General features: G+C 35.7%; 2 protein-coding genes across 3 annotated transcripts in view; both read left to right on the top strand.

Annotated features, from left to right (window-relative positions):
• The window catches only part of LOC145255674 (integral membrane protein GPR137B-like), a 285,828-nt gene extending 268,341 nt beyond the window's left edge, over positions 1-17,487 (top strand). The window contains exon 7 of one of the 2 annotated variants that reach the window (XM_080114239.1): positions 15,422-17,487. In XM_080114239.1, the coding sequence (XP_079970365.1) occupies positions 15,422-15,521 (100 nt within the window). In that variant the 3' untranslated portion in view covers positions 15,522-17,487. The remainder of the gene's footprint in view (positions 1-15,421) is intronic. The other variant, XM_080114237.1, reaches the window with a different exon arrangement.
• Positions 17,488-19,785: 2,298 nt separating this feature from the next.
• Positions 19,786-25,178, top strand: LOC145255673 (protein ANKUB1-like). Its single transcript, XM_080114235.1, has one exon. It carries the CDS (start codon positions 21,271-21,273, stop codon positions 23,218-23,220), a length of 1,950 nt encoding a protein of 649 aa, XP_079970361.1. The 5' UTR covers positions 19,786-21,270; the 3' UTR covers positions 23,221-25,178.
• The last annotated feature ends 2,354 nt before the right edge of the window (positions 25,179-27,532 follow it).

The raw sequence follows: 27,532 nt of genomic DNA, 5'->3' as shown, positions 1-27,532 counted from the left end.
TATTAAAAAAAAAAGAACAAGAAGGAAAAGGGACAAAAACAGTCCATCCGCTTTAATCGCTGATCGTTTGGGTTTTATTTTCATTTAATTGCGACGTCTATTCATTTGCAAAGTTGTAGTTGCACAAGCACTTCAACGAGTGATCGTCTCTTCTAAAAACTGTTTGTACTGTATTTTTTTTTTTTTTTTTTTTTTTTTTCATGTCAAACTCATTTAATCGCGCCCATCACCATCATCGTCGTCCTGATCATTGAATATTTATGACTTTTGGAATGTTCCTTCATGTGTATTTTACATGTATATGTATGTGCACGTATGTATAGGCATATGTATGCATATGCGTGTATGTGTGCTTCTGCGTGTGTATGTTTGCATGTGTGTGCACATGCATATGTATGTTGGCGTACATCTGTATGCATGCATGTGTTTATTTCCATGTGTATGTGGGGTGGAGATGGCTCCCGTAAGCAGTGGTGAAGGCAACCCCTCTAGAAGAAGCAAATCTCTGATTTAAAGCGGGAGACCAGTACCCGAATTAATCTGGTCTGCAGTTTGACTTGTTGCTGGTCTACATTTTGACTTGTAGCTGGCTATCTTGCTCTTGCTTGATGCTGGATGTTAACATTTTGAACTAAGAGAGAGATTTTTTTTTACACAGTGATCACCACTTATCAAGGCCCGGAAGCCACTCAGGGATAAGGGTTATTGCAGAGTTCCACAGGCGTGCAGTTCTAAGAGAGATTTAACAGTCGTACAAAGCTAAAACTCTGTAACATCATCTTTGTATAGATATTCCCTCAGGCATTTGTCTATAAAAAATAGTCCTGTGGGGATGAAAAGGTTGTGACGCGTGTAAGCCTGAAATGCTGGAGGCATGTAATAATTGATCTGCCATTATTATATCTATCTATGTATATACGTATATATATATGTGTATGTATGCTTATATATGTACATGTGTATGTATATCTATGTATATCTATGTGTATATATATGTATATATGTAGGTGTGTATATATATTTGTGTGTATGTATATACGTATATATATGTTTGCATGTATGTATGTGTATAGATGCATATATGTGTATATGTGTATGTATGCATTCTGTATGTATGTTTATGAGAAAGAACAGAATAGACGTTCTCTATTCTATGTCCTGTGTGTTTGGGATTGTTTTACTCTTTTATTCATGTTGAATTCACCTATTCGTAACAACCATTATCGTCGTCGTCATGAACGTTATGGATTTGTGCCGTTATGAACGCGTTTTCATTTTTAAAACTGTACAGCCGGCGAAACGAACGTCTCTATGTTCTGTTCTATGAGCGTGTGAATTCGCCGGCAGGACTAATTAAGTAATTTTCGAGCTCATGGGCATTCAGTGTCTGAGGGAGTGGCACTTGTCTGACAAGACGTGGCAATCATCATATATATATATATATATATATATATATATATATATATAAATCCCCGAAACAGTGTTTCATGGTAAACAACTGATGATCCCTTGAAAAATAAATTATTGGTACTATAGTAAATTCGAGAACGAGTTGATGCACTGATTGCAAGTGATTAAATAACTTACTGACTAGATGGTTTTCTAACGAATGATAAAAAATGTTTTTTTGTATAGTTTTAAAGGTTAAAAACTTCAAAGACTATATATATATATATATATATATATATATATATATATTATTTGTGGGCAGGTATATCTTTGTTGTTATATATGTCTGGTTCTGTACCTTTTTAATTCGTTCGCGTATAACTCTTTCTTCTCACTAGTGTTTATATCTACTTTCTTTTATTTTCTCTCCTAATTTTATTCACGTGTCTTTTTCTAGCTCTCTTTGTGACGCGTTTACTAATTGCACTTGCGTATTCATGTTCATTTTTATTCATTTCTTCATCGTGTTTGTTTGTATGTCTTCTTTTTTCTGAAGTAGGAATTGTTAATATCATTTTTAACTCTTACGCGCATCCCACTCTCTCCATTTGTCTTCTGTCAGTTTTGACTTCTCCTGCTTATCCTATTTGTAATTTTAATTTGTGAACCTATGATCGTCTAAGTCACTATCTTTGTCAACAGCGACTAAATGTAACTTCTTCGTGTGGCAGAACCCCGTTAATCGATTTGGTCTTCAATTCCCGACCGGATGTTCGTCGGTGCTTCTCGCGTCAGGGTTGATATGCCGTCGCTTCGCCGGTCTGTCGTATGCTAGAAGAAAAACCATTCCATGCACACAAAAAAGAAAACAACTCAGTTCTTCTAGTTTCCTAATTAAATTCTAGAAAAAATTATATACAAATATATAATTATATTTAATTGTCTCACAGAATAATGTTCAATAATGTCCGACTCCACTGAGTCTATACGTAGATTTTGCTTCTCTTTTCGAGGTCAGGCGAGCAGAGAGGTGTGTGGTGATTCTGTACAGTTGTTCGGTCTCAAATTTTCAAGCTCAACTCTCTACTGGTCTCTGTCTGACTGTTTTTTGACTGTGCGCCCCGTTAATATATTCAGGGAAAGGGTGAGCAGGAGTTGATCCATGGACCAATCATACCCAACAACGTCACCCTAGGGGAAGTTCCCCCCCCCACGGGTGCACCTGTGGATCTGCTAACGTTCTGATACCCTCATGGGGTCATTCCCGTGATCCCTGGGTCGACGCACTGCACTTGAATTATAAACATCATCTCTCCAGAAGCCCAAGTCATTACCTGTTTTGGAGTACAAATTTCAAAAATGACATTGTTTTGTCGATTTTCATAAAAAATGAAAAATCACAATTCTAATCTTTTCCCTCGGCAGGGTTTGTCGTTGTCACCCAGGCACACCGATGATAATTAAAAAATAAAAGAATCATATCTTTTTCCAGTACTTCGAGAGTCTCAGCCTTCCTCCAGTGGGGAGCCTAACCGCTCTCTTGGACGGTCGCATCACAATTTCTTTAATCTTAATTTTAAATTTTCTAATTTTATTAACGATTTTTTTTTTTATAGTTTATATTGCCTTAATTGTTGATGCAGTTTTGTCGTTTCCGGATCCTAATTATATTTTTAAAACCCATTTTATTAACTCAAATTTTGGGTTATCTATAATTTTAATTTGAACAGTTTTTCTTTATAGAAAATGTATTTTTCTTTTTTCGGAATTTAAAATACTTCTCTATTTAATATAACACTCCAACACCTGCTTTGTGTGCTATTTTTCTGAAGTATTACTGCAGCTTCTAAGAGCTTTTTTCATATGTATGAAGATACATTTTATGAGGACATAACACTGAAACACGATATTTTCGTGAGGATCTCTTTAATAAAAAACCAAGAACTTGATTACCTCTTCAGTATCTATTCGGATCAATTATAGACATTAAAAACTTTCATCAGGATTATTTTTTCCCACGACTGTACCGGATTTTTACTTTTGATTCATATTATTTCGGGTACTCTTATCTCCTGTGGATTAATCCGCTATATATTTGAGTGGGTTTATCTATAATTTTTCTTTTCTTTTTTTCTTGCGTTATTTATTATTGTTTTTATTTGGATTATTAGGACAGTGGCGTAGTGGATAAAGTACTTGGTGAAATTCGGACTTACTGAGGACTTTTACACAGTCATTGAACGAGAGCATGTAAATAAAGGGTTCTGTGCAGATTTCTGAATTTGACAAGTTACACCTGAGGAAGTCCGGATGTTACATCGATCGAAACGTTGTGCGACTAACACTCGAGATGAGAACAGTGGACCAAATAATTCAAATAATACAACATAAAAAATGCTGGAATTTGAGCCGAGTCTCCTTTCTTAGAAAAACGAAACCTAACGGCGCTTCTAAACTATTTGGACGAAATTTCGGAAATCTTGGTACTGAATTTCACATGAAAACAATGGTATCTACGTATTTGTAGCAACCGACACTTGCTACAAACACAGGTAGGAGCTAATTCTCACGATTCAAGATTTGACATCCAGTTCCTCTTTGCTTGTCCAATCACAAGCCAGCTCTCAATCACGTGACCGAATACATAAATAGCGAATTCTGAAACTCTCAACCCTCTTTCATTCTTACCATGCCGGGCAGCAGACATTAGCCTGAGGCTTTCGCCCCAGGCTGAACGTGAGTACTACAAGCTAACGATGGCTTTTTTTTTTTCAACCTCCCATTTGTTTCCACGTGCAGTACCCAAACGAACATTCTTTATCATGCTAAAGAACATACACCGACACACACACACGCGCGCGCGCACACTCACAACAACACGCAAACACACCGAATACTTTGCTCTTTCTTTCTCCTTTAATCGGCTTCCTTCATTCCGGCGACTACTAGCTATAAACACGTGTGGACTGAGCTGCTATCTCCTCAATAACCCGGCAATATATTAAATCTATCTTTAAACAAGAACACTTCAACCTACTAACCCGTTTCTCTCTTGTACACCCTACTAACGAAAATAACAAATAAAGTTTGTTTATTAATATAGAATGAAACTCCATTGGGTTGTCTCATGTCTATATATTCCTCGAATTTTTAAGATGATGATACCCAAAAATTACAAAAATGGAGAAGGTAGAAAACTATTTCTTAAAAGAAAATAAAAAATACAATTTGATGAAAAACGATCGTTAGACACAGGAGAGCTCAAAAGGAGGGTAATTTTCCGATTCGATTTAAACAAGATTGCGGCAATTTTTCACCTGCAAACACGATTAAAATTTTTTTTTTTTTAATAATTCAGTAATATTCAGGTAATTTTAACTTCATAATTTGGAAGCTACCGTTGTAATTTATTAGAATTGACAAAAAAATCAGTAGAAATCATTGTTTTTTATCTGAAAACTCTATTTATCAACTGCAAAATTTCGTCCTAATAATGTAAAAACACCAACCTGACCCCCTCGCCTCCCCTCCCCAAAAAAATATGAATGATAATTTATTGAACTTCACATGTGAAAAATAATCTTGAATCTGTTAGAAAACTCGTTATGTTCGGATTCTTCGGGCGACTGTGCTCATCTTAAGTGTTCCTATTTACTTGCCTCCCCACGGGGGCAGAGTTAGACACAAGGTCGGTTTTTAATGTGGGGAAAATCCAGGTCCCCAAAAAGGGGCACTATGGATAGGAACAACAATTTTACGTGTCTCAGTCTAGAAGGATTTATCCTCCACTGACCAAGGACAGAAAAAGTAAAGTGAGTGTAGTATCAGAACAGATGCTACACTTTGTTATTCGCCCGTTTCGGTCGATGTAACCTCCAACCTTCTTCAGGTGTATCTAGGTAGAAGTCCTAAGTAATTCGCAATTATATTTTTGAGTGTCGCATACATTGAGGATTGAACCTTCAACCTCCATCTAATGGAACCAGAACATGCTACACGGCGGATTAAATATAGGGTTCCGTTAGAAATTCCGGGCAGATTCCCGAGTTCAACAAAAATATATTCGAGTTCGACAGAAAGTATCCCGGGTTCGATAAGATGCATTAAAGAAAGTCGGAGGTTACCTCGGTCGAAATGTTGTAAAAATAACAGTGAATATGAGAACAGTAGTGCGATCCAAAAACTTCAGAAACCTGTTAGAAAACTGTTGATCTTTTTTGAAGAAAGACCGATGTTATTAATTATGTGCTTATTTACAATGTCATTTTTTTAAGTGTTTATTCTTTCAGATAAGAATTGTTTCGTTGTCATTTCAAAAGGAACGTGGCCGTCAAACGGTCACGGGTGAACATTTTTGTAAAGAAAATTACGAGACGATTCGTTTGAGCTAAGATAAGAGGTCACATGTCAGCGATCCTCTCCTTGTGTGAATATTTTAAACCAGCACAACGCGGTTATTCGAACAATTTATTTTTTAATCTTCAAATCCGACGAAATAAATTTGAAACAACAGAAAATACCAATGTATTAATCCGATCAACGTCTTTATCGCAAAACAAATACATTTCAAATCTCCAAATAAATGGCGAATGGTGGGGCTACTTAAAACGACAGTTAAATTAAAATCACGCTAGTTGAGCGGAAATGGGTGAACTTATTGGGAAGGTACTGCCATATGGAAACGGTTTGCTTTTTGTTTTAAATCTTCCAACTGTACTAAGCACAAGTTGGTCTATAACGCAGAAGTTGATCTATGACGCAGTTGATCTATAACGCAGAAAGGTTTGTGTGTTTTCTAATAATAAAATTCCTCGTCTAATATTCAAATTCCTCGTATAATAAACAGAAATCTTATCTAATAATAAAACATCTCGTCTAATAATAAAATCCCCTGGCTAATAGTAAAATTCGAGATCCCATAGTAAACTTTTCCGTGTAATGAAAAATAGTCTAGTCTAACAGTTAATTCCTAGTCTAATAGCAAAAAAAATCGTGTCAATAAAAAGGGCGGTTGGTCTTACACAAAGCCTTCACCACAATAAATAATTCATCTGTGTGGATTTCCGAATAACTTAGTTGTGGCGGATATCAAGTTTTCTCGGTTGGTCATTTATTACTATTGTTTCGTATTGCAACTTGTTAAAGTCTGAAAAAGTGTGTTATGGCTGGATATTTAGTAACGTACTCATCAGATGTTTACGTTAAAATTTTTTTAGAAAAACGCAATTATCGACAATTTACATGGTTCATGCAATCGACACGCCCTTCCTGCCCTTCTTGGTTCGAAGATTTGAATCACGCAGTATTTATTAAATTATATAATTTCTTTTCGTGTGCTTAGTGAATTATTATTGTTATATTTTTCTTTTCAATTTATTTAGAGTTTTTGTTCGCTTGTTTTTTTATTTATTTATTTATTTTACCATTCTTCGAGTCATAGTTTAAAGTTATATTAGGTGTTATACTTATAATTACTTTTCCAGTTTGAGTAATCTTATTAAGTGATGTAACTTAAATTTGAAACTGCACGTTGTTTTTTTTTCTGTTTTTTTTCTGTTTTTTTTTTTTTTTTTTTTTTTTTTTTTCCTTTCTGATGTTTACATTCTTCGAAGGCTTTGGTTGATAGTTGAATTTAAATTGATTCCACACATTTTGTTAGCATCGTCCAAAGTTATAAAATATGATTTGTTATATGTATATGTATTTAAAATATAATTCCTTATATCAACTTTATTTACATTGTGTTCTGAGATTTTAAATTTTAATTATTAAAAGTACAATTATTATTTCCTTCTATGTTAATCTTATTGGCAGTCAAGGGGGGGGGCGTAATTCTTGTAAACTTCATATCTCGGTATCTTATTCATCTTGTTTTCTATTAAATGGTATTCTACTATGGTCTATAACATAGAAACGTCTGTGTGTGTGCGTTTTAATATTAAAATTTCTCGTCTATATATGTTATGGAACCCAATAAAAAGGCATTCACTGAGCTTGGAATTTTCAAAAATTAAAAAATATATATAATTTTTTTTCTTTTCATTATAAAAACTTTATTTATGAAAATGTTTTTTTAATCCACCACGATTGGTATAAACTGTGGTAATTATTACTGACCGGAACTCGATGTGGAGGGGGAGGCAGTGGAATTCTGGGAGGCAGTCGTTCAAGCAAAAGGTTTAAAAAAAGTGCTTGGTCGACTGATTTTATAGTGGTAGTAGTTTGTTGTCCACCACGTGGGTCGGACTGAACTTTGCATAGCATCAACTTGTGGGTTATAAAACACCCCTATCGTTGATGTGTTAGTTGGACTTTTTTGTTTAGTCAAGTTACACGTTTCACAGTTACTATTACAAAGACAATTTGTCGTTGTAAGCAACGAGGCAATACGTTGCAACTCCAGTTAGCCGAGAAAAGCCGAGAAGGATTCTCCACACAAGTTAAGAGTTTCATTGTTTTTTCCTTCTACGTCGAGTTCAGGTTTAGCCGTTGAGTTGCAGAAACGCCCCCCCCCTTTCAGTCGGTTAAAATCCGACAAAACTGCATTCTTTCACGTGTCCTTGGAACGTTTTTTTTTTGTTGTTGTTATTGTTGTTGTTGTTGTTGTTTTTTTCTGCTTTTTTTCCCCCCTATATGAACTTTTTGAACAGAGGATCGCGACTAAGGTTTGCCCATTACACGTATCGTTTCTGTAAACATAAAAGATTAACAGTATTCATTAATGCAATTTTAATTACTGTAAATACATCTTTCATTATATTATGCTTGGTCGGTCCAAAAGTAAAGCCTACAATTTTTAAACTCAAAATTTGAAAGAGCTACAAAAACGGAAATGGTACCATTCAAACGAACGACTTTTTGTGTACTAGATTTTATTTTCCTACACCACCATACTCGATGTCTACCAGGAATTCAGTGACACAGTTCTGCTTTTGACGCACGGGTTCATTTCTTAGAGTCTTACACCGTCAAGATGTGCAATAAAGAGATGAAATTTTCGGGTCATGATTGCATAAGTTCAGTCATCATAACAGTGCAATTTGCGACTCCCTTTGATTCATTCAGGCAGAATAAAAAAAGGACGCATTATTTTTTGGAATGGTCCTCGTATTAAGGGACCTTATTGTTATTACTTCATTTGGACATCTTTGAGTTTCCATGGATTTTATTTAAAAATCGTGTGTTCCATATATATGATTAGTTTTTTTTTTGGAAAAAGAATTCCAGCAGAGTGCTCAATTAAAAGGAAAATCCAAATTTTAAGAGCGTATTTATATTTTTATTTTTATAAATATTGGCTGAAGAGAGCTTGATAAGGATACCTTAAATGGGCCTTATTATCGGGCTTGAAACCGACGGTACCAATGATCTGTCTCAACTAACAACTTTCTGTACACAAAATATAAAAAATATATATATATATATATATATATATATATATATATATATATATTCTATTTGTCTCTTCCTTAGTTCGTCTGTACGTTACTCTTTGAAAATGCCAAATACAAGTTTTGGAGGCTAAACTGCTTTTAAAATGTCCAAACTAGCGAAATTTGCATATAAAAAGCCAATCTGGCAACTCTGGACAAAAATATAAGAGTAGCTTCCCTTTCATATAGCCTTGCTTTCGAATATCATTATTAGGGCAATGACAACAGCATATTCTTTTCATTATAGCATCCCTCTGCCTGTTCTACAAGTACTTTAACGGTGTATGTTCCGACGAGCTGCAAGCACTTGTACCCCCTCTACGTAAATACCGCGACAAACCCGACAAGCAATACAATCCCACCCCTTCACAGTAGAGATCCCCAGATGTAAGAGAGCCTTCTACTCCAGTAGTTTCTTCCCTAGAACCGCTAGACTTTGGAACTCCCTGCCGCGTTCCTGCTTCCCCAACTGTACTGACATGCAGGAGTTCAAGTGTAACGTGAACCGGCATCTTGCTGCCCAACTCCCTACCACTGTAGCCTGTGTCCCTAATAGTACAATACATCAAAGTTGCAATGTGCCTTGTTTGGGGTGAAAATGTAATAAACAAATTGTTTTTACTCTCGAGTATATATCCGACACAGACACAATTAATCAACCGAGGATCAAATCACTCCACATAAAAACATATAAGATATCAATGGATATATACCTGATATATAACCTGAGAATCCAAATAAGGAAAAGAATATGCTGTTGTCATAACCCCAATCATTATAATAATATATGATTATTGTTGTAATAATGTGAGAAAGGGACTCGTTGTAATCTCGACCTGCAGCGGTACTTTTCCGAAGAAAAAATTAAGTGAAAGGTGCCGTAAAAAAGGGAACATTTGACAGAAATAGGGCAAAAGATAAGAACATTGTCTGCTGGACTGAAGGAGTGAATTAAATATTGTTTATTTTTTTTACAATGCGATTTTATTATTTGTATTGAACTATGTAGCATAATATTACTTTGTATTTATTATTACTTATTATTTATTTCACTTGGGTCAGTTCTATATTTAAAATGCAATCAACACTATTTTCATGGAAATATTAATAAATTCATTTTTTCCGAGTGTTAGTTTTTCTGTCCAAAAAAGTACATTTTTGCACTATTAACAAAAATAGCAACTTTATCAAAACATTTGCTGATTACATATATTTTTCATTCCGTGGAATTTCCACGGTTCTTGCCAGTAAGAAAATTATTTTTTAAAAAGGAATGGTCATTATTTTAATAAAATATATTTTTCGAATACTCAAATTATTTTTAATTTATTCAATATTCCAATTTTAAACTGATCACAATAGAAGAAATAAATCTCATTTTAAACCTAAATATGTATCCTTTTTTTTCTTGTGTGTGTTTGGATTCTTAATCCAGCGGGGGGGGGGATGCGTTTAGTGTGTTGGGTATAAGTTAATGTTGAGTTCATGCTTGGATGCCTTCTCGCTTCCAGCTAACACCGCTGGCTAACCTCGTGGTGAAAAGGGATCAGCTATGCATAAGTCTTCCCTGCCAGTACATAGCCTCTCCATCATCAAGACTCCTACAGTGCCTCCACGTTGGCCACACACGGTAACTTGCGGCCCACGACTAAACCTGTAGGAGATCTCGGAGTAGTAAGAAACCCCAAAGGTAGTGCGTTATGGTCCACCGATGTGTGGACACGCCCTGGCACACTACCAACCCCTACCCCCACTGTCTTGTGGGTGCCCTTAGTTGGGTGAAGACTAGGGGAACCAACCCCAAAAACAAACACCACTGCCTTGTGGGCCTTATCACAGCAAAAGGCTAAGAAATGGGAACTCTGAGCTCAAATTCTACTGCTGCCTTGCAGATTTCCTTAAAAGGCTATGGAACCTCATCCAGAAAGAAAAGGCGTAGTAGCGGACAGGATAGGGCGACTGTCTACCTCACTGAGATTTCTTTCGACCAGAAGCTGCGGCCTCCTCTGCTGCCAGTCGTCGCGGGTTCGCTCCACTGGAAATGAGCATTGGAGGTGCAGAGGGTGTTTATCTGATGCGCAACAGATACTACACCTAAACTGCGCAGGCAAGTTAGGAGCCAAGGTGGAAAGTCCTGTATCGAAGGATAAAGCACTGAGGCCCCGACTAGTCATCATCAAGACTGACGGACTGCATGATGATGATGATGATGATGATGATCATCATCATCATCATCATGAATCATTTTTAAGTATGAGACGTATCCACATATTTTACCTTGGTAATATCAAGGAAAAAATGTATTCTATTTAAAAAAAGGAAAACCTATTTAAACTCCCGGGACCTTTAGTTTTTTTTGTTTTTTGTTTTTTTTTGGGGGGGGGTTGTTTTTGTTTATTTGTTTGTTTGTTTGTGTTTGTTTGTTTGTTTGTTTATTTGTTTGTTTGTTTTTGTTTGGTTGGTTTTTGTTTTTTTGGGGGGGGTATATTTTTTTTGTTTTTTGTTTTTTGTTTGTTTTTGAGGGGGTTCACATTTAATCTCCAAAATTTTCGTATCATTTAAGTACAGTATAATTAGCACGAAAGGGGGGATAAAACAATTTACATTGAATAACTTTTACTAAACGCAAGAAAATTTAATCTTCTTTCGCCTTACATGGTTTTCAATTTTTACACGTGTTGCTTTGGTGTCTTGTAAAACGGATTAGAGATGGCGTCAGCTTTTTTCAAGTAACTATATCGAATTTGAATGAAATATTAAGATAAAGTAAAAATTGCTCTCGAAAACTTCAAAAGATGTCGGTATTATATGGATTTGAGAAATACTGTTCTCATCTTGAGTGTTATTTTCACGTTTCGGTCAATGTAACTTCCGACTTTTTTCAGGTGCATCTTTATCGAAGCCTGGAATCTTTCTGTTTATTACAGTGGAAAAGAAAATTCCAGATATTTTAATATCATTGTCGATTGTACAATATAGTTAACAAAGAAAACGGAATTAAAAAAAAAAAAATTTGCAACAAATAACTTTTACCAAACGCAATAAAGTTTAATCTTCTATCGACTTGCATAGCTTTTTAGTTTTGCATTTTTTACTTGTTGCCCTGAAGGGTTACAAAAAAAAAACGGGTTAAAGATGATGTCAGCCATTTTAAATTCAGGCGGTTACAATATCGGATTCGAATGAAATGTTAAATTGAATTTTTAAAATGCTTCAAAAGCCTTCCAAACAAGAAAAATATAGAGTTAGATGCAAAATAAACTTCTTATTACCGTTGATAATATTTATTTGTTGAATGTTTGTTGTTTTTGCCCTTTCTTCTTGTTAACTATACTGCATACTCGTCGTATCATTTTCTTGGAATTGAAAATGTATTTTATTTTTAATTTGCTCATTAAGGATGTTTTACCTTTATAAAGATGGTCATTGGATTTGATGTCATGATCGCTTACAAAATCTAATGTTTTCTTTTTTACTAAGGGTCACCGCTTATTAAGGCCCAAGAGCTACGAGAGAATAAGGATGTCGTGTAAACTGAGACAACACCATGATGATCAGTAATGGTGGAACCTGAATAGGGTTTGATTATTTAAGATGACGGCTCAAATAGAGCTAAAAAACGATTTGTAATAGTCAGCTAGGGAGCAGTCTCGCGGTATTGTTTCAACAGATGAACAGTTCTAGAAAACAATTTACTCTGGAAGTTTCGTTTACTTTTAGACTTTAATAGAAAGTAGAGGAAATTATTGATAGCTGGTGTAGCTAGACGAGTATTTGTTGTGAATGTTTGTTTTTTTTGTTTGTTTTTTGTTGTTGTTGTTGTTTTTTTTTGTTTGTTTTTTTTGTTTTTGGTTTTTGTTTTTGGTTTTTGGTTTTTGGTTTTTGGTTTTTCTTTCAGAGGACGGCGCATAGATTGAAGCCCAGTAGCGCACTTGCCATGAAAATAATGACAGAGCTGAGATAAACTTCACTTAAGTACACATCAAATCTGTTGCCAATTTCGCTGGAAAAATGGTTGGATCATTCTACAACTCCAGAAGTTATCTCACTGTCGATGCAATCCTCTATCCGTATAAGAGTCAATTGCGTCCTAAAATAGAATACTGTTGCCACATTAGCCTATCATGCCTTCATACAATTCAAAACCGGCTTCGAAACCTAGTAGGTGATGCCCTTTTCTTTTCCCTGCAACCTCTTTCCCACAGAATAGACGTTGCAAGCCTATCTCTGCTCTATTGTTATTCTCATGACAAGTGCTCGCCTGAGCTCCAATCTATGGTCCCTCCTTGACAAACTTTCACAAAATACACTTAACCACTATCAACAATTTCCCCCTCTCTCTATCTGTGCCTAAATCTAAACGCAGCTTCCATCAACAAAGCTTCGTTCCAAGAACTGCCTACCTGTGGAACACTGTTCCACTGGACTGCTTCCCGGCTGACTACAATATCGTAACCTTCAAGTCCAATGTAAACAAGTTCTTGTTGAGCCGTCCCCTTAAATAATCCAAATTCTACCCAATCTATACGATTAACGTTTAATACACTACCACCTTACACTTATTAACTCTTATCCTTGAGTGGCATTTGGGCCTTGATAAGTGATTTCCTTGTAAAAAAAAAAAAGAAGAAACGTATTTTCGTTGAAGTCCTCGACGGAGCGAATAACTAATCATATGCATACTCACTTTTACTCCACAAACTTCAAGTTCATCCTGGAGTTTGTTTGTTTGTTTGTTTTTTAAGTGTAACTCGGGGATTGTTGCCAAATTTTCTCGGTGATAATCTTGTCGCGTCCCCCGCTAACTTTCTAAGACGTCCAGGTCTTTTGGTCGAATGGAAGGACACGTTTTCCAATGACGAACTATCGTGCTGGCTGAACTAATTAAATGATGAAATATCTGTCTATGACCGAATCCAAATTCAGCAATACATTCACAGATGTCGTGATCAATTATTTTGTTTTTCCTCGTTTTGTCAATGCTTAAAGGCGGATTGACAGCAAAATAATGACGCACTACGTTTAAGCATTTCGATCATCATTATCATCATCATCATCATCATCATCATCATCATCATCACAACAACAATAATAATAATATTCCCAGCTGACTACTTGGTTGTCTTCAAGTTCAACATATACAAATTCTTGATGAACCGCCCCCTTAAGTAATCCAATCGACCAAATTTCCATTAATAATGACTACTACAATATAATCCCAGTGATTACTGTACACTCAATAACCCTTATCCTCGAGTGGCCTCCTATGTAAAAAGAAAATAAATAAATAAATAATAATAATAATAATAATAATAATAATAATAATAATAATAATAATAATATGAACCTGGAACTTTCTGAAAACCTATCAAATCTTAATTCGAACATTTTTGTAAAAGTTGAACCATTAAATTTTACAAGAATATTTTAAATTCGGGTTCTTTTTTTTTTTTCTTTAAGTAACTGTCTACAGTAGAACCCCGGGATACGGCATTGGTCCGTTCTGAAGTTTGGATCGTAAGGTTAAATCGCCGTATGTCGGGGTATGTATACTATACTGTACGTACATATTAAAAATTAGTAACAAAATACAGCACATGTACATGTATATAATCAAATAATATTATAAATAAAAAAAATATACACAGTATACAGTACAGCAATAACCTTACAGTAATTAGTATTCTACAGTACCTGTAAATAAAACATATATAAAGGAAAAATATACCAATGGAAAAAAAAAACATTATAATAAAAGTATATATACAGTACATGTAAAGGAAAATCTATTGTGTAAACATTATAAATAAAAAATAATGTACTACAGGAAAATGAAGTTTTATTTACTTTTGGAGTTACTGGTAGTGGGGGGGATGAAGAGGGGGAGGAGACGCTAGATATAAAAACGTATCAATGCTAACTATGTTACACCGTAAAGCGGGCAAATACTGTAACCAGGGGCTGGAAAAAAAAACACATCGTAATCCCCATCGTAACCGAAAAAAAACGTATCCTAGGGCCACCGTATCCCGGGGTTCTACTGTACTTAAAATTCATTACTGAAATTACTGAAATATAATTCTTACAAGAAATTAATAGTGGTGAAGCGACTGTGAAACTGACCCCCCCCCCTTTTTTTTTTTTGTCCTTGAGGGATATCCTTGACCATGGGAAAATGCTGTTTTCTGGGTCAGCTGTTATTTTGATTTGGTGATATGTGAAGATTTCAAATCCTCTCATAGTATTCGTCACCATTCATCTGTCAATTTATCCATCTCATTAACCCTAATACTCAAATGGGTTTTCAGCTTTGATAATTGTCGACTCACTCGTAAAAAAAAAAAAATTGTTCGCTGTGAAATCAGTTTACGCTGTTCCTAAAGACATCTTGAAAAGCTAATATCGAATGCTGACGTCCATATTGAATTTTAAATTCAACCTCGTGCTATAAGCATTCTTATCAAATTTATTTCTTGTAAAAATTATATTTCAGTAATTAATTACAAGCACTTAATAAAAAGGAGTTACTGCTTAATGACAATATTGTGCTTTAACAATTATATAAAAAGATTAAGCAAGTTATTGCCTTTTCTTTGCAGTTTTCTTTTCGGCGGACATCTTGGAAGAAACTGGGAACTTCTAAATGTGGAAATGGAAAAACGGAACGAAAAGGAGCGAACCGGACTTTTTGTAAACTAAATTGTTCTCATCCCCTGGAAAGCAAAAGAAAAAAGGGACCGAATTTCGGAAAAAAAAAAGAAACGCAAACAAGCAAAATGTCTTTATTTCAGAAAGAAAACGAAACCATTTTCACTCGAGAAGTAGTTCCTCGTTAAAATTCATTAAAAATTCGGAGTAGCGAAATACTTTTTAATAAATCGAAAGTTTGACGTTGCGTGCGACTCAATTTTATAAATAATCCCCAAATGTGCACATAAACATATACATGAATAGATCTATATACATACACGTACACAAGCATATATAAGTATAAAGACTGACCACGAAAAACAACAAAACAACAGGCAACTATAAAAACGAAAAAAAACGCAGAGAATGTTATTGTGAAAAATCACAATAACATTCTCTCGGCTTTAAACTCAGATCAAAGTGTAGTATCTGTCTGTCATCGATCAGTGGAAGAGAAATCCTTACAGACTGTGGCATCAGTAACATTTTCTCGGTCTTCAGGCTAAAATCAAGGTGCAGTATCTGTACTGTCCTCAGTCAAGACTAAGCATTTGTTTTTATTTTTGTCCAAATATATATATATATGAAGACAGAAAAAAAACTCCTAAAAACAGATTTTTAAAAATCACAAATATTGCCTTTGGTATATGTTACAAAATTATAAAGACTACTGACGAAAAAAACAACAACAAGATTGACTTACTTGGCTTATATAAATATACCAAACAGCTTTACCGCGACCTTCAAAACAAAATTTCGACATTTATCACAATCTCGAGTCAGTATTTTAGTTTTCAGGAGCGCCATGTCAGTCTCTGTTCGCCCCATCTTTTTAGTGGTCGTCGTCTTGATCTTTTATTTTAATTAAATCTTGATATGAATTCTTTTACATAGCTGAAGCATGGTAGCCTGGAAGCATGTCTAAACCAAGAAAGAGAATTAATCGAAGGAGGAAAATAAAGTTATGTGCAGTTTGTCTCAAGCCTATTACGAACATAGATAAATTACATTCGCTGACAACGAGCGAAAAAAAAAGCCACATTAGCAGTTCAGCAAAGCTATATTCCGTGTCCGACACCAAGCGGTTCATTCTTTTTTTCTCGCTTTTTTTCTCGTGAACATTCGTCATATTTCGGAAGGCCAGTAAACTTTACGAAACAGAAACACGCAAACAATTGATTAAAAGGAAGGAGAGTGGAATTACTTTCGGCAGCCTCGTAACTCTCACTTTTTGTCCTTTAGTCCTTTAGTCCTCACATTCCATGAGCGATGTTTGTGACAAAGAAGGAACGATTGTTGTTTAATAAGTCGAAATCTATCGTTACCGTTCGTTACTTTTTTGACCTCGAAATACTATTTTTAAGTCCTTACGTCAATCGGCTTCAAGATACTTGATTATTGCATTTTAAACTTGAATTAAAGCCATTCTGTAAAAATAATCTTATAACATCCACAATAGGTTCTCTACAGTGCAATATATCGTGGACTAAGTTGCTGCATGGAGTTATGTGAAGGTTTCTTCCGGCGCACCGTGGTGAATCACCGTCTAAAACAGTCAATCGATTTGATTGAAAAAAATGGAGGATTTCATCGATTTCAATGATAATGAAAATACTTGAAGTGTGGAATATTCGTTGATCCTCGTTAAATCCCGGAGAACGTCGGGTCTCCTTGCTTGTATACATATATAATTAATATGTACATATAAATTTTGCTCGTTATTCTTTTCCTTGGCATGACCGGATAGCTGCCAATACGAATTCACTAAATTAATGGGAGATAACCCATCTTAATTCTATAGTAGTAGTAGTGGTTTATTTGCATATGTAACCAAGAAGTAGACGATAACTGATACTTTTACTAAGTAAATTTAATGACGAAAGTTTTAACAAAATAATTTATTGACAACGATTTGTGAAAACAGCAATAGAAACCAGTCTCCCCTAACAAATTTTCTTTTTATTAAGCGATATATATATATATGTGTATATATATATATATATATATATATATATATATATATATATATATATATATATATCGGCATTGTTTTCAGTCGACCTGAACTCCCACTTGCCACTTGTATAATATTTAACAAAGTCGATTCAGAAGAGGTGCGGTTGGAGATTGCGCAACTCTTGCCACAAAAATCAAATATTCCACGCAAGGCACCCTTAAAGTGGGTATCCTTAGTCTGTTAAGACTGAAGGAAGCTAACACACACACACACACACACACACACACACACACACACACACATATATATATATATATATATATATATATATATATATATATTTATTTCGCGTTGAGTGTTAAGAAGAACGGTTGAATTCACTGATAAAAAAGAATATGTTATCATCAACAAATATTTTTTAATCGAACGATTTTTTTATTATTATTATTTATTAAGTAAAAATATATTATTGATCAATACACTTCTGTTGAGGTTTGGGGTGAAATTCACTGCCGCAAAATGTTTTTAATCATAATCCATAGAAAATTATGTAAAAACAAAGAATGCCAAAACTCAACAAGTATTTGAAATTTATTTTTATAAACTTCAACTACTTGGTACATGAAAATGATAATTTTAATCCGGAAAATGTAATAATACTTCCAATAATAGCAATATAACAGTTGACTGGATTACCAGATTAAATGAATAATGCTCAGCAGAATGAGAAAGCGACATGACAGCATAAGGTAATTCTTGTTTTGTATTATAAAAGTAGTCAAAGCTTGTTTGATTACTAGTTCACAGTCTTTGTGTGCGTATTTAAGATAGGAAATATAAACGAGAAATTTCAAACTTTGCTTTTTGTGACAATGAAGACGCTTAAAATTAGAAGAGAAAAAAAACGGTGTTTCGTGCAATGAACTTAACGCTGACATTCGCATAAAGAGAGCGCTATTACTTACCGAAACTCACGTCTAAAGATAGCTTATATCTCCGCATAGAGAAACAAAACGTACTTATTTATTTGTTATAAGAAAGCAAACGCTTGAAATCAGAGAGCTTTTTTTTATGAATCGGGATATAAAAACAGAAAAATATATAAATATTTTTTTTTAAATACGTGGTAAAAATTAGTCTTAAAATTTAAAGTGATGCCTCGCGGTTGTGCTAGGATCAAAATGTAGTATACGCCCATGTATGGAGTATTGTTGTCACATCTGGGCTGGTGCGTCTACTACTAGTCTCTCGCTCCTAGACAAGGTTAAAAAAAGAGTCGCCAATCTGATAGGCCCTGAACTGGCATCTAAGCTTCAGCCTCTGTCCCATCGACGAAACGTTGCGTCCCTCTGCTTGTTCTACAAGTATTTTAATGGTGAGTGCTCTGACGAACTGCAGACACTTGTGCCCCCACGTCGCAGACACCCTCGACAAACCCGACAGGCAGCTAAATCCCACACCCACACAGTAGAGATCCCTAGATGCAAAAGATCCTTCTACTCCAGTAGTTTCTTCCCCAGAACCGCTAGACTCTGGAATTCCATTCCAGGATCATGCTTCCCTAACTGTACTGACATGCAGAAGTTCAAGTGCAACGTGAACCGACATCTTGCTGCCCAAATCCCTACATAGTGCCCCCGTAGTTGCTGACCCTGATAGTAGCCCCCTACACCTGAGTGGCAATGTGCCTTGTTTGGGGTGAAAATGTAATAAAAAAAAAATAAATAAATAAAAAATATGCTCTGTCTTCAGACAGAGGAGAAGAATTTTTATTTTTGTTTCTAATCCAGAGTGCACTTTAATGTAAGCTGGATCTTTCCCACATTAAAAATCGAACTTTGACTTTAAAAGGGGGGTAATGAAATTGGAATAGCAAAAAACTTTTGCGTTTATTCTTCATTTCAGAAAGAATTTTTTTTTTTTAAATAAGTGATTAAAAAGATACACCGGGGGAAAAAACAGTTGGAATGTAAAAATATAACAAAATACAAAAACCAATTGAAAATAAAATACAGACGATTGAATATAAAATGAAATTGAAAATAAAAATTTAAAAAAAAAACGAAATGAAGTACATAACGAAACATCAACGAAAATTTAGAGGCGACAAAACCAAGATTAAAAAGTATTTATTTTTTTAAACTTATGAGAAATTGTGGAGAAAAAAAAAAAGGAAGTAAAAGAAAAATATTAAAATGAGATTTTTTTTTATAAAGAAAGAAAAGACGAAACAAAAAAAAATAAATAAAATCACCAAATAAATAAAGAATAAATAAAAAAATAAAAATAAAAAATAAATAAAGAATAAATAAAAAAAATAAATAAAAAATAAATAAAAAAAAATAAATAAAAAATAAATAAAAAAAATAAATAAAAAATAAATAAAGAATAAATAAAAAAAATAAATAAAAAATAAATAAAAAATAAATAAAAAAAAATAAATAAAAGATAAATAAAAAAAAATAAATAAAAAATAAATAAAAAAATAAATAACGAACAATAAATAAAAAATAAATAAAAAAATCAAATAACGAAAAAGAAAGAGAATAGAATTTAAAAAAAAAAACGAAGAAAAAGGAACTGAACATTGAATCGACTGAATTTTTTTTTCTTATACAAGGGAGTCACAACTTACCAAGTCCCGGAGGCCACTCAAGGATAAAGTATAAATGAGTGTACGGCGATCAACGAGGCAACAGTGTAGTGAAAATTGGGTATAATTTGAATATTTAAGGAGACGGCTCAGCAGGAACTTGTTTACATTGGACTTGAAGACGACTATGTTGTAGTCAGCTGGAAAGCAGGCTAGCGAAACAGAATCCTACAGGCGAGCAGTTCTAGGAATAAAGCTTATATATGTTGCATAATACCCGTCATAAGGTATTATACAATATATATAAGCATATATACAACGTATATAAAGTTATTTCATATGTGTGTTGTACAATACCCGTCCTAGGGTAAGTAAAATAATTAGAAATATGTGTTGGGAAGGTAAAATTGTTTCATATGTGTGTTGTACCATACCCGTCCTAGGGTTGGTAAAAATATGTTTTTGCTCTGGATAGCAAATCATAGATAGTCATCAAAAATTCCTCAATATCATAAGAATAACTGGTACGTTGAATGCAACTACATTTTTCTCTTTGTTTTATACGGTCCCGAGCAATTTCGGGTATCCCTGTTACTGAAATATAAAACGAAAGAAAAAAAGCAACGAAGTGTGGAACCAGCTATTCAGCTAGGAATGCATTCTTTGTGACTGAACGAATACGTGAAGTGAATAAACGAATACAGACACGCCGAATATTAATACTATCAATTTATCAATCTTGCGAACCAACCTTCGTATTCGGGAAGATTGTTACAGAATAGACACTTCTGGATTTTGTGTGTTACACCAGAACTGAGATCGAGTAGTAGAAATAGTATTTACTTTCTGTGTCGCAGCCACAAAAGAATCAGTCTTCGTCTAGCGTGTTGAACCTAGATTTGAGAAAGAACTGGTGCGCGCCGGAACGAAAGTATCCATACGTAGTGTATAATCGTTGTGCTTTGCTATCCATAAAAGGCTGTTAAATATTCTATGGTAACACCGCAATTTGATTATTTTATAGGCAAAAATTCATGCGTGAAACCTAGGCAATATCTTCTACGAGTATTGCTGAAGAAAATTCAATGTATTGCTATTTCTATCATCTTTTTAATTCCGAAATAAGACAGAATTGGTGTCCGTATTTGAACCGTGTCTAATCATTTTAAAAAAGAAAAGGATCTTAAAAAAAGAAAAGAAAAAAGAAAATGCTGTTTTTCTGGCTTTACGAAAAACAGCGTATCTCATGTGATATCCCGTCTCATCTGACCGTTCGTCAGGCGAAGGAGATAGTGTCCTCCAGACTCGGCCTCCGCTTGGCCTTTCGCGAGGAGAACATGGTTCTTGTGCTTCGCTTCGCCGGCTCCGAACTAGAAGACTCCTGGATCCTGGGAGACATGGGCATCGTACCGGGTTCCACCCTTAAACTGGCCCTCCGTGCTCGCGTCGAACCGTCACTGTTCGTCTTCTGCTGCTACAACCGCGACACGTTTTCCATCGACAACATCGGATGGATCGGCGAGATGGTAGTCGGCGAGCTGCGCCAACGCGTGTCCGAACACACGGGTCTGCCAGTGTCCGTGTCCCGCCTGCTCAGTCCAGACGGACGCGAGATGTACGACACCTATCAGCTCTACAGCTACGACATCGCCAAGGGGATGACCATTATTATGAAAACTTGGGACGGTTGGAACGATTTCTTACTTTCGTCCATTGCCGGACACACCAAAGCTGTCATTGCTTCAGTGGCATCAAACGAACTCGTTGCTCGATTCCAGTGGAGAGTGGCTCTTTACATTGCAGCACACTTCGGACATGTTGATCTGGCCTCTCATATTATGAAGCTGGGGGTGAAATCCCACGAGCCGGTCGGGGAACACCCGGCACGTCAATGGTGTAACCAGATCTCAAACGTGAACTGTCAGAAAGCGCCAGTCCATGAGGCTGCACAAGAGGGTCAATACGTTATCCTCCGTCTGTTTGTTTCACAAGACATTTGCTGCTTGTTAGCCAAAGATGGATATGGCCAGAACCCATTATCTATCAGCCTTCGTCGCAAGATGAAGAAATGTGCTTCGTTTCTTCTGGCTAAACAATGGACCAAGGTTCAAGTAACCAAAGATCTTAACCTCCCGGTCATCCTTTATTCCAAGATGCTCGTCTGGGCAGATAGAGCCAAACATCGGGTATTTGTTTCTCATGGTATTGAGAAATCTTCGTTGAAACAGAACAATAAGAACCGAAGTCCACTTTTAACATTCGGCGTCTTGGTTGACGGGTTTTCTAAGAGTCAGATAAACAGTCGACCCCTCTTACTTAGCCCTGAATTGGCGCGAGAAAATTCCACCTCAAAATTATCGTCACGTGAGTCCAGCATCCTAAAGCCGCCTTCCTTATGTAAAAGTGTGTCCAGTTTGGACAGGATCAAACGAAGATCGACCACGCCGAATTCACCCAAGAATATCCGGTTCCCTTCTTTGTCGCTAAAAGGGTCAACCCTTCAAGGAGACTCACCTCAAACGGGGGTCCAATCTAACCATAAATCTCCTGCCCTACGACAACTTGACGACAAGAAACAAAACCAACGTAAACAGCCTAAAACCATCGCCAGGCGGCATTCTAAAATAATCCCAAAAATAGAAGTCTCCAAGATGTCATCTCAGGAACAATTCTCCGGTACGAGTCCGAAATTTTCCCATATCCTTCCTGAACTGGAAAACTCGTGCGAAGAAACAACTAACGGAAATCCGAACGAATCGTTAAGCTATCTGAAAAGTGCTCCGGACAAAACAGGCTGGTCCATTTCTTCTGAATCACCGAGTTTGACGAGTGACGTCAGCAGTCGGAAGTTCCCCGGGAGACATCAGTTGAATCGAACCAGAAAGTGTCGACCATTCTTTTACTATCCGGGAAGTCGGGACCGTATTGTCCGGGAAACACTGGCCAGCTACGAGAAATATTACGACCAAACGCCGTCACAGAGAGCGGCCCGGGCGCTTGCAATCGCCGAGACTTTTAAAGAGAAACCATTTCTGTTAAGAATGAAGATCGCTATGGGGTTGTATTCTGGACAAATCAAACGTTTGCCCGAACTCAATCCAGCGTCCATTTTTTCTACGGGCTTCTCAAAGGCATTCTCCGAAACCTTCAATACATAAATCGAATGTACGTAAGAATTTTTTAAACATCGAATAGTATTTAAAATCGTCAGATCGAAGATATCGGTAATAGTGCAACTCGCTGCAACGTGGATTGGAGAAAACCGTCTCGTTGGCATCTATATAACATTGGTTCAAGGATGGAGGAAGTGACATCACAGAAAGTCACAAGTAAGACGTGGAAATAAGGCTATTCTGGTCTTTTCTTGGCTTTCATTCTGCAACAGGGCCGAATGTGTTTTCGAAGTACCTCCTACGAAGTGGATATATTCATAATAATATATACTCATCTATCGAGAAATATAAAAAGAAAATAAAACAAAGAAGAAATTTTGAACCAAAATCGAATCTGTTTTTATTTTCCAACTTCGATTATAAACAAGAAAACGAGAATGCTACGGCAAGAGAGAGAGGGGGAGAGGGAGGCTGTAACAAAGGAAAAAGAAGAGAGAAGATAAACGCTACACACCATCACTACTTCCACATATGCCACCGTGGTTATTATAGTGAGTGAGTGTGTGTGTGTGTGTGTGTGTGTGTGTGTGTGAGAGAGAGAGAGAGAGAGAGAGAGAGAGAGAGAGAGAGAGATGATACAACAAAACGGATAGGCATTGCGACTATTAACGTTTCATCCACACACACATCGCTGTTTACTACGATGCACGCCGGCAAATTGGTTGGGCTCTGAATAAATCTTCGACGACAGTGCTGCACATTGCTGACAGGTGAAGTGAAGGTCGAATCTTATCAATTATACCTAATTATCTTCAATTGACACAATGCAAATAATTCCGACTTATCGCCGCAATAAAATAGCCTGTCTCTGCCTAGCGCGCAGATCCTAAATATGAGAACAAATAAACACACACGCCAGAACGCGAAGATTTATACGTATCGACCGCGTGTGATGGGTGTACTTAACAAGTGGTGGAAATAGTCGCTGCTGTGAAAGATTTCTTCTTTGTCAAGCATGTTGACGCTAGATGCGCGAAAGGACAATTACATGCTGGAACTTGAGTATATTGACCACGTGTGTCCAGTGTGTTTGGCCATCTTCTGAAATATATGCACTTTTAAACGAAAACCCAGGATATCCAATTTTTTTTTTTTTTTTACACAGGCATCACCACATTATCAAGGCCAATAGGCCACTCGATGATGAGGGTTAAAGAGTTTACAGTAGAAATTGGACAATATAGTAATCAATTCGGTAAACTTGTTAACTTATATGGAACGGCTCATCAAGAAATTGTTTACGTTAGACTTGAACACAACCATATTGTAGTCAGCCGGAAAGCAGGAAAACGGAAGACAATTCCACAGGCGTGCAGTTCTAAGAAAGAAACTTTGTTCGTGGAATCTACGTTTAGGTTTAGGCACAGATAAAGAGTGGGGTGGGGGAATTATTGATAGTGTTTTCAGCTAAACGAGTGTTTCTTGTGAAAGTCTGGCGAGGGGGGGCATAAAATGAAGCTCAGTCGAACACCTTCCATGAAAATAACGATACATCAGAGACAAACTCGCAGCATCTCTTCTGTGAGATAGAGGTTGCAGGGAAGAGAAAAGGACATCTACTACGAGGCTACGAAGTCTATTTTGAACTCTATCAAGGCAGGGCAAGTCCTTTCTAGCAGCAGCTGCCCAGATGTGGTAAACAATATTTTGATCCGAGTCAATCCCATTTTTCCATCCATAAGCATCGTCCCGATTGGCCACTAGAGATACCAACAACGCAGTATTGTTTATTATTTATATAAATACATATATGCTCTGTTGCATATAGAAAAAGAATAAGATCATTTTTATTTTAAATGGAGACTTATCGGGGTAATGCAAATTGTTTTGGAGCTTGTAAAGAATCAATACAAAAAGAAAATGACGATATAAAAATATATACAAATATATAGATTTATTTATTTATTCAAGGAGAGTGATACATCAATTAGGGGTGTAGTGTAAACGAGAACTCTTTATACCATTGTATTTCGAAGCCTAATGCTTCTCATCAGAAGAGAAGAGAAGAGAAGATACTAGGTAATATAATAATGATGCGACGTCTAGCGATAGTTACATTAGAAGCGAAATAATTTTGCAGTGGGAGATAAAATATTGAGGCTAGTTCTCCCACCTCCATACAGCGTCAATATTTTATCTCTCACTGCACAATTATTTCGCTCCTGATGTAATTATCGCTAGACGTCGCTCCCTATTATGTTACCTAGCATCTTCTCTTCTCTTCTGATGAGAAGCATTAGGCTTCGAAATATCATGGTATAAGAAGTTCTCACACCCTACACCCCTAACTGATGTATCATCCTTATTGAATAAATAAATAATTATATATATATATATATTAGTATATATTTTTATATTGTCATTTTCTTTATATATATATATATATATATATATATATATATATATATACTCACGTTCACCCCAAACAAGGAATATCGCTACTTAGACCTAATGGGCCACTATTTGGGATCATGCCTACGAAATATTAACAAGATGTTGGTTTACATTACATTTAAACTTCTGCATATCAATACCGTCAGGGAAGCAGGTAGCAGGAAGGGAATTCCAATATCTAGCCGTTCGAGGGAAGAAACTATTTGCTGATCACACCACGCTCTATAACAGTCACAAGGGGAAAACAAATTGACACATATCTAGGAAAATGACAGAAACACTAGAGGAAGACTTCTAATCTGTAGTGGAATGGGGACAAAAATGGGGGGTTACATTCAATGCTGCCAAGACTAAGCTTGTTTCCTTCAATAATTACAATAAGCCTTCTCAACCACCAATAGTTATGGGTAAAGATACATTACCTGAAAGTGCTTCTTTCAAACTCCTCGGTTTCACGTTCACATGGAAAATGAGTTGGAACAAATACATCGGGAGCATTGCCAAGGCTGCTGCGAATAATGTGGGCTTTCTCTGCTGTGCTAGAAAGTTACTTACACCTGAAAGTATCCTGTACCTCTATAAGGCCACCATTCGCCCATGTATGGAGTATTGTTGTCACATTCGGGATTGAGCATTTGCTACTGGTTTCTTACTCCTGGAGAGAGTTTTTAAAAAAAACATCGCCAACTTGATAGGTCCTAAACTGTTATCTAAGCCTCAACCTCTGTCTCACCAACGACATGCTGTATCCTTCTGCCTTTTTTACAAGTACTTTAATAATGGATGCTCCGACGAATTACAAGCACTTGTACCCCCTCGATGTAATTTTCCCCTGTCAAACCCGACAAGCAGCAAAATCCCACCCCTACGCAGTAGAAATCCCTAGATGTAAGAAAGCCTTCTACTCTAATAGTTTCTTCCTCAGAACTGCTAAGCTCTGGAATTCTCTTTCGGGTTTCTGCTTTCCCAACTGTACTGACATGCAGAAGTTCAAGTGTAATGTGAACAGACATCTTGTTGCTCATCTCCCTACATAGTATCCGTGCAACTTGCGTCCCTGATAAAAGCTCCCTACTTCAAAGTGGCGCTGTGCCTTGTTTGGGGTGAAAATGTAATAAAAAAAATTATGCTAATCACTGATGCATTTTTACTAATGTTTATCCTTGGATGAAAATCTTTGAAAATCCATGTATTAAGGATTTTTATTTATTACAATTTTTTTGCGTAAATTTTTGATAATTTAAACAAATATTGTAATTTATTCAGTTTTTTTTTTTTTTTTCATCATAAGTGTTGTTTTAATTGCTCAATCTAGTATATTGAACTTTCTATTATCTCGGTAGTTTCTATCATAAATAAATAATTATAGATAAATATCTTTATCTTTGTAATTATATATATATATATATATATATATATATATATATATATATATATATTATTTTAAAAATATGATTATCCACTGATACGTGTTTCGTCGTCTATGACTCATTAGAGTGGCTGAATCTAGCGAGATTCGAAATCGGGACCCCACGGTAATGAGCCTAAACCCCCTTACCGCTCATCCATCTCACACTACTGTTTGTGTGTGCGTATATATATATATATATATGTATATATATATATATATATATATATATATATTGTAAAATAAAGACTATATATATATATTGGTAAAAATAAACACACAAACACACATAAGCAAAATGGAACTTACATTATTTGTATTTTTTACTGTTTGTATGTTTTTATACAAAATATTATTCGATAAATACATTGTTTCGTTGTTGTTGTTTTTTTGTTGTTTTTTTTTTCTTGTTTTGTATTTTTTTTCTTGCATTTGCGATGAAATCCTATTCCAATAACGTCAAGTATTTCGAACCGGGCAACGACAATTGATGTG

This window comes from Euprymna scolopes, chromosome 31, assembly GCF_053919585.1.
Source record: "Euprymna scolopes isolate OS-2025 chromosome 31, ASM5391958v1, whole genome shotgun sequence".
Taxonomy (NCBI): domain Eukaryota; kingdom Metazoa; phylum Mollusca; class Cephalopoda; order Sepiida; family Sepiolidae; genus Euprymna; species Euprymna scolopes.
This window is presented reverse-complemented; position numbering and strand designations above follow the sequence as displayed.

What these genes read in the sequence shown, in the direction of transcription:
- LOC145255673 (XM_080114235.1), top strand. Translation starts at nt 21,271, where the DNA reads ATGCTGTTTTTCTGGCTTTACGAAAAACAGCGTATCTCATGTGATATC.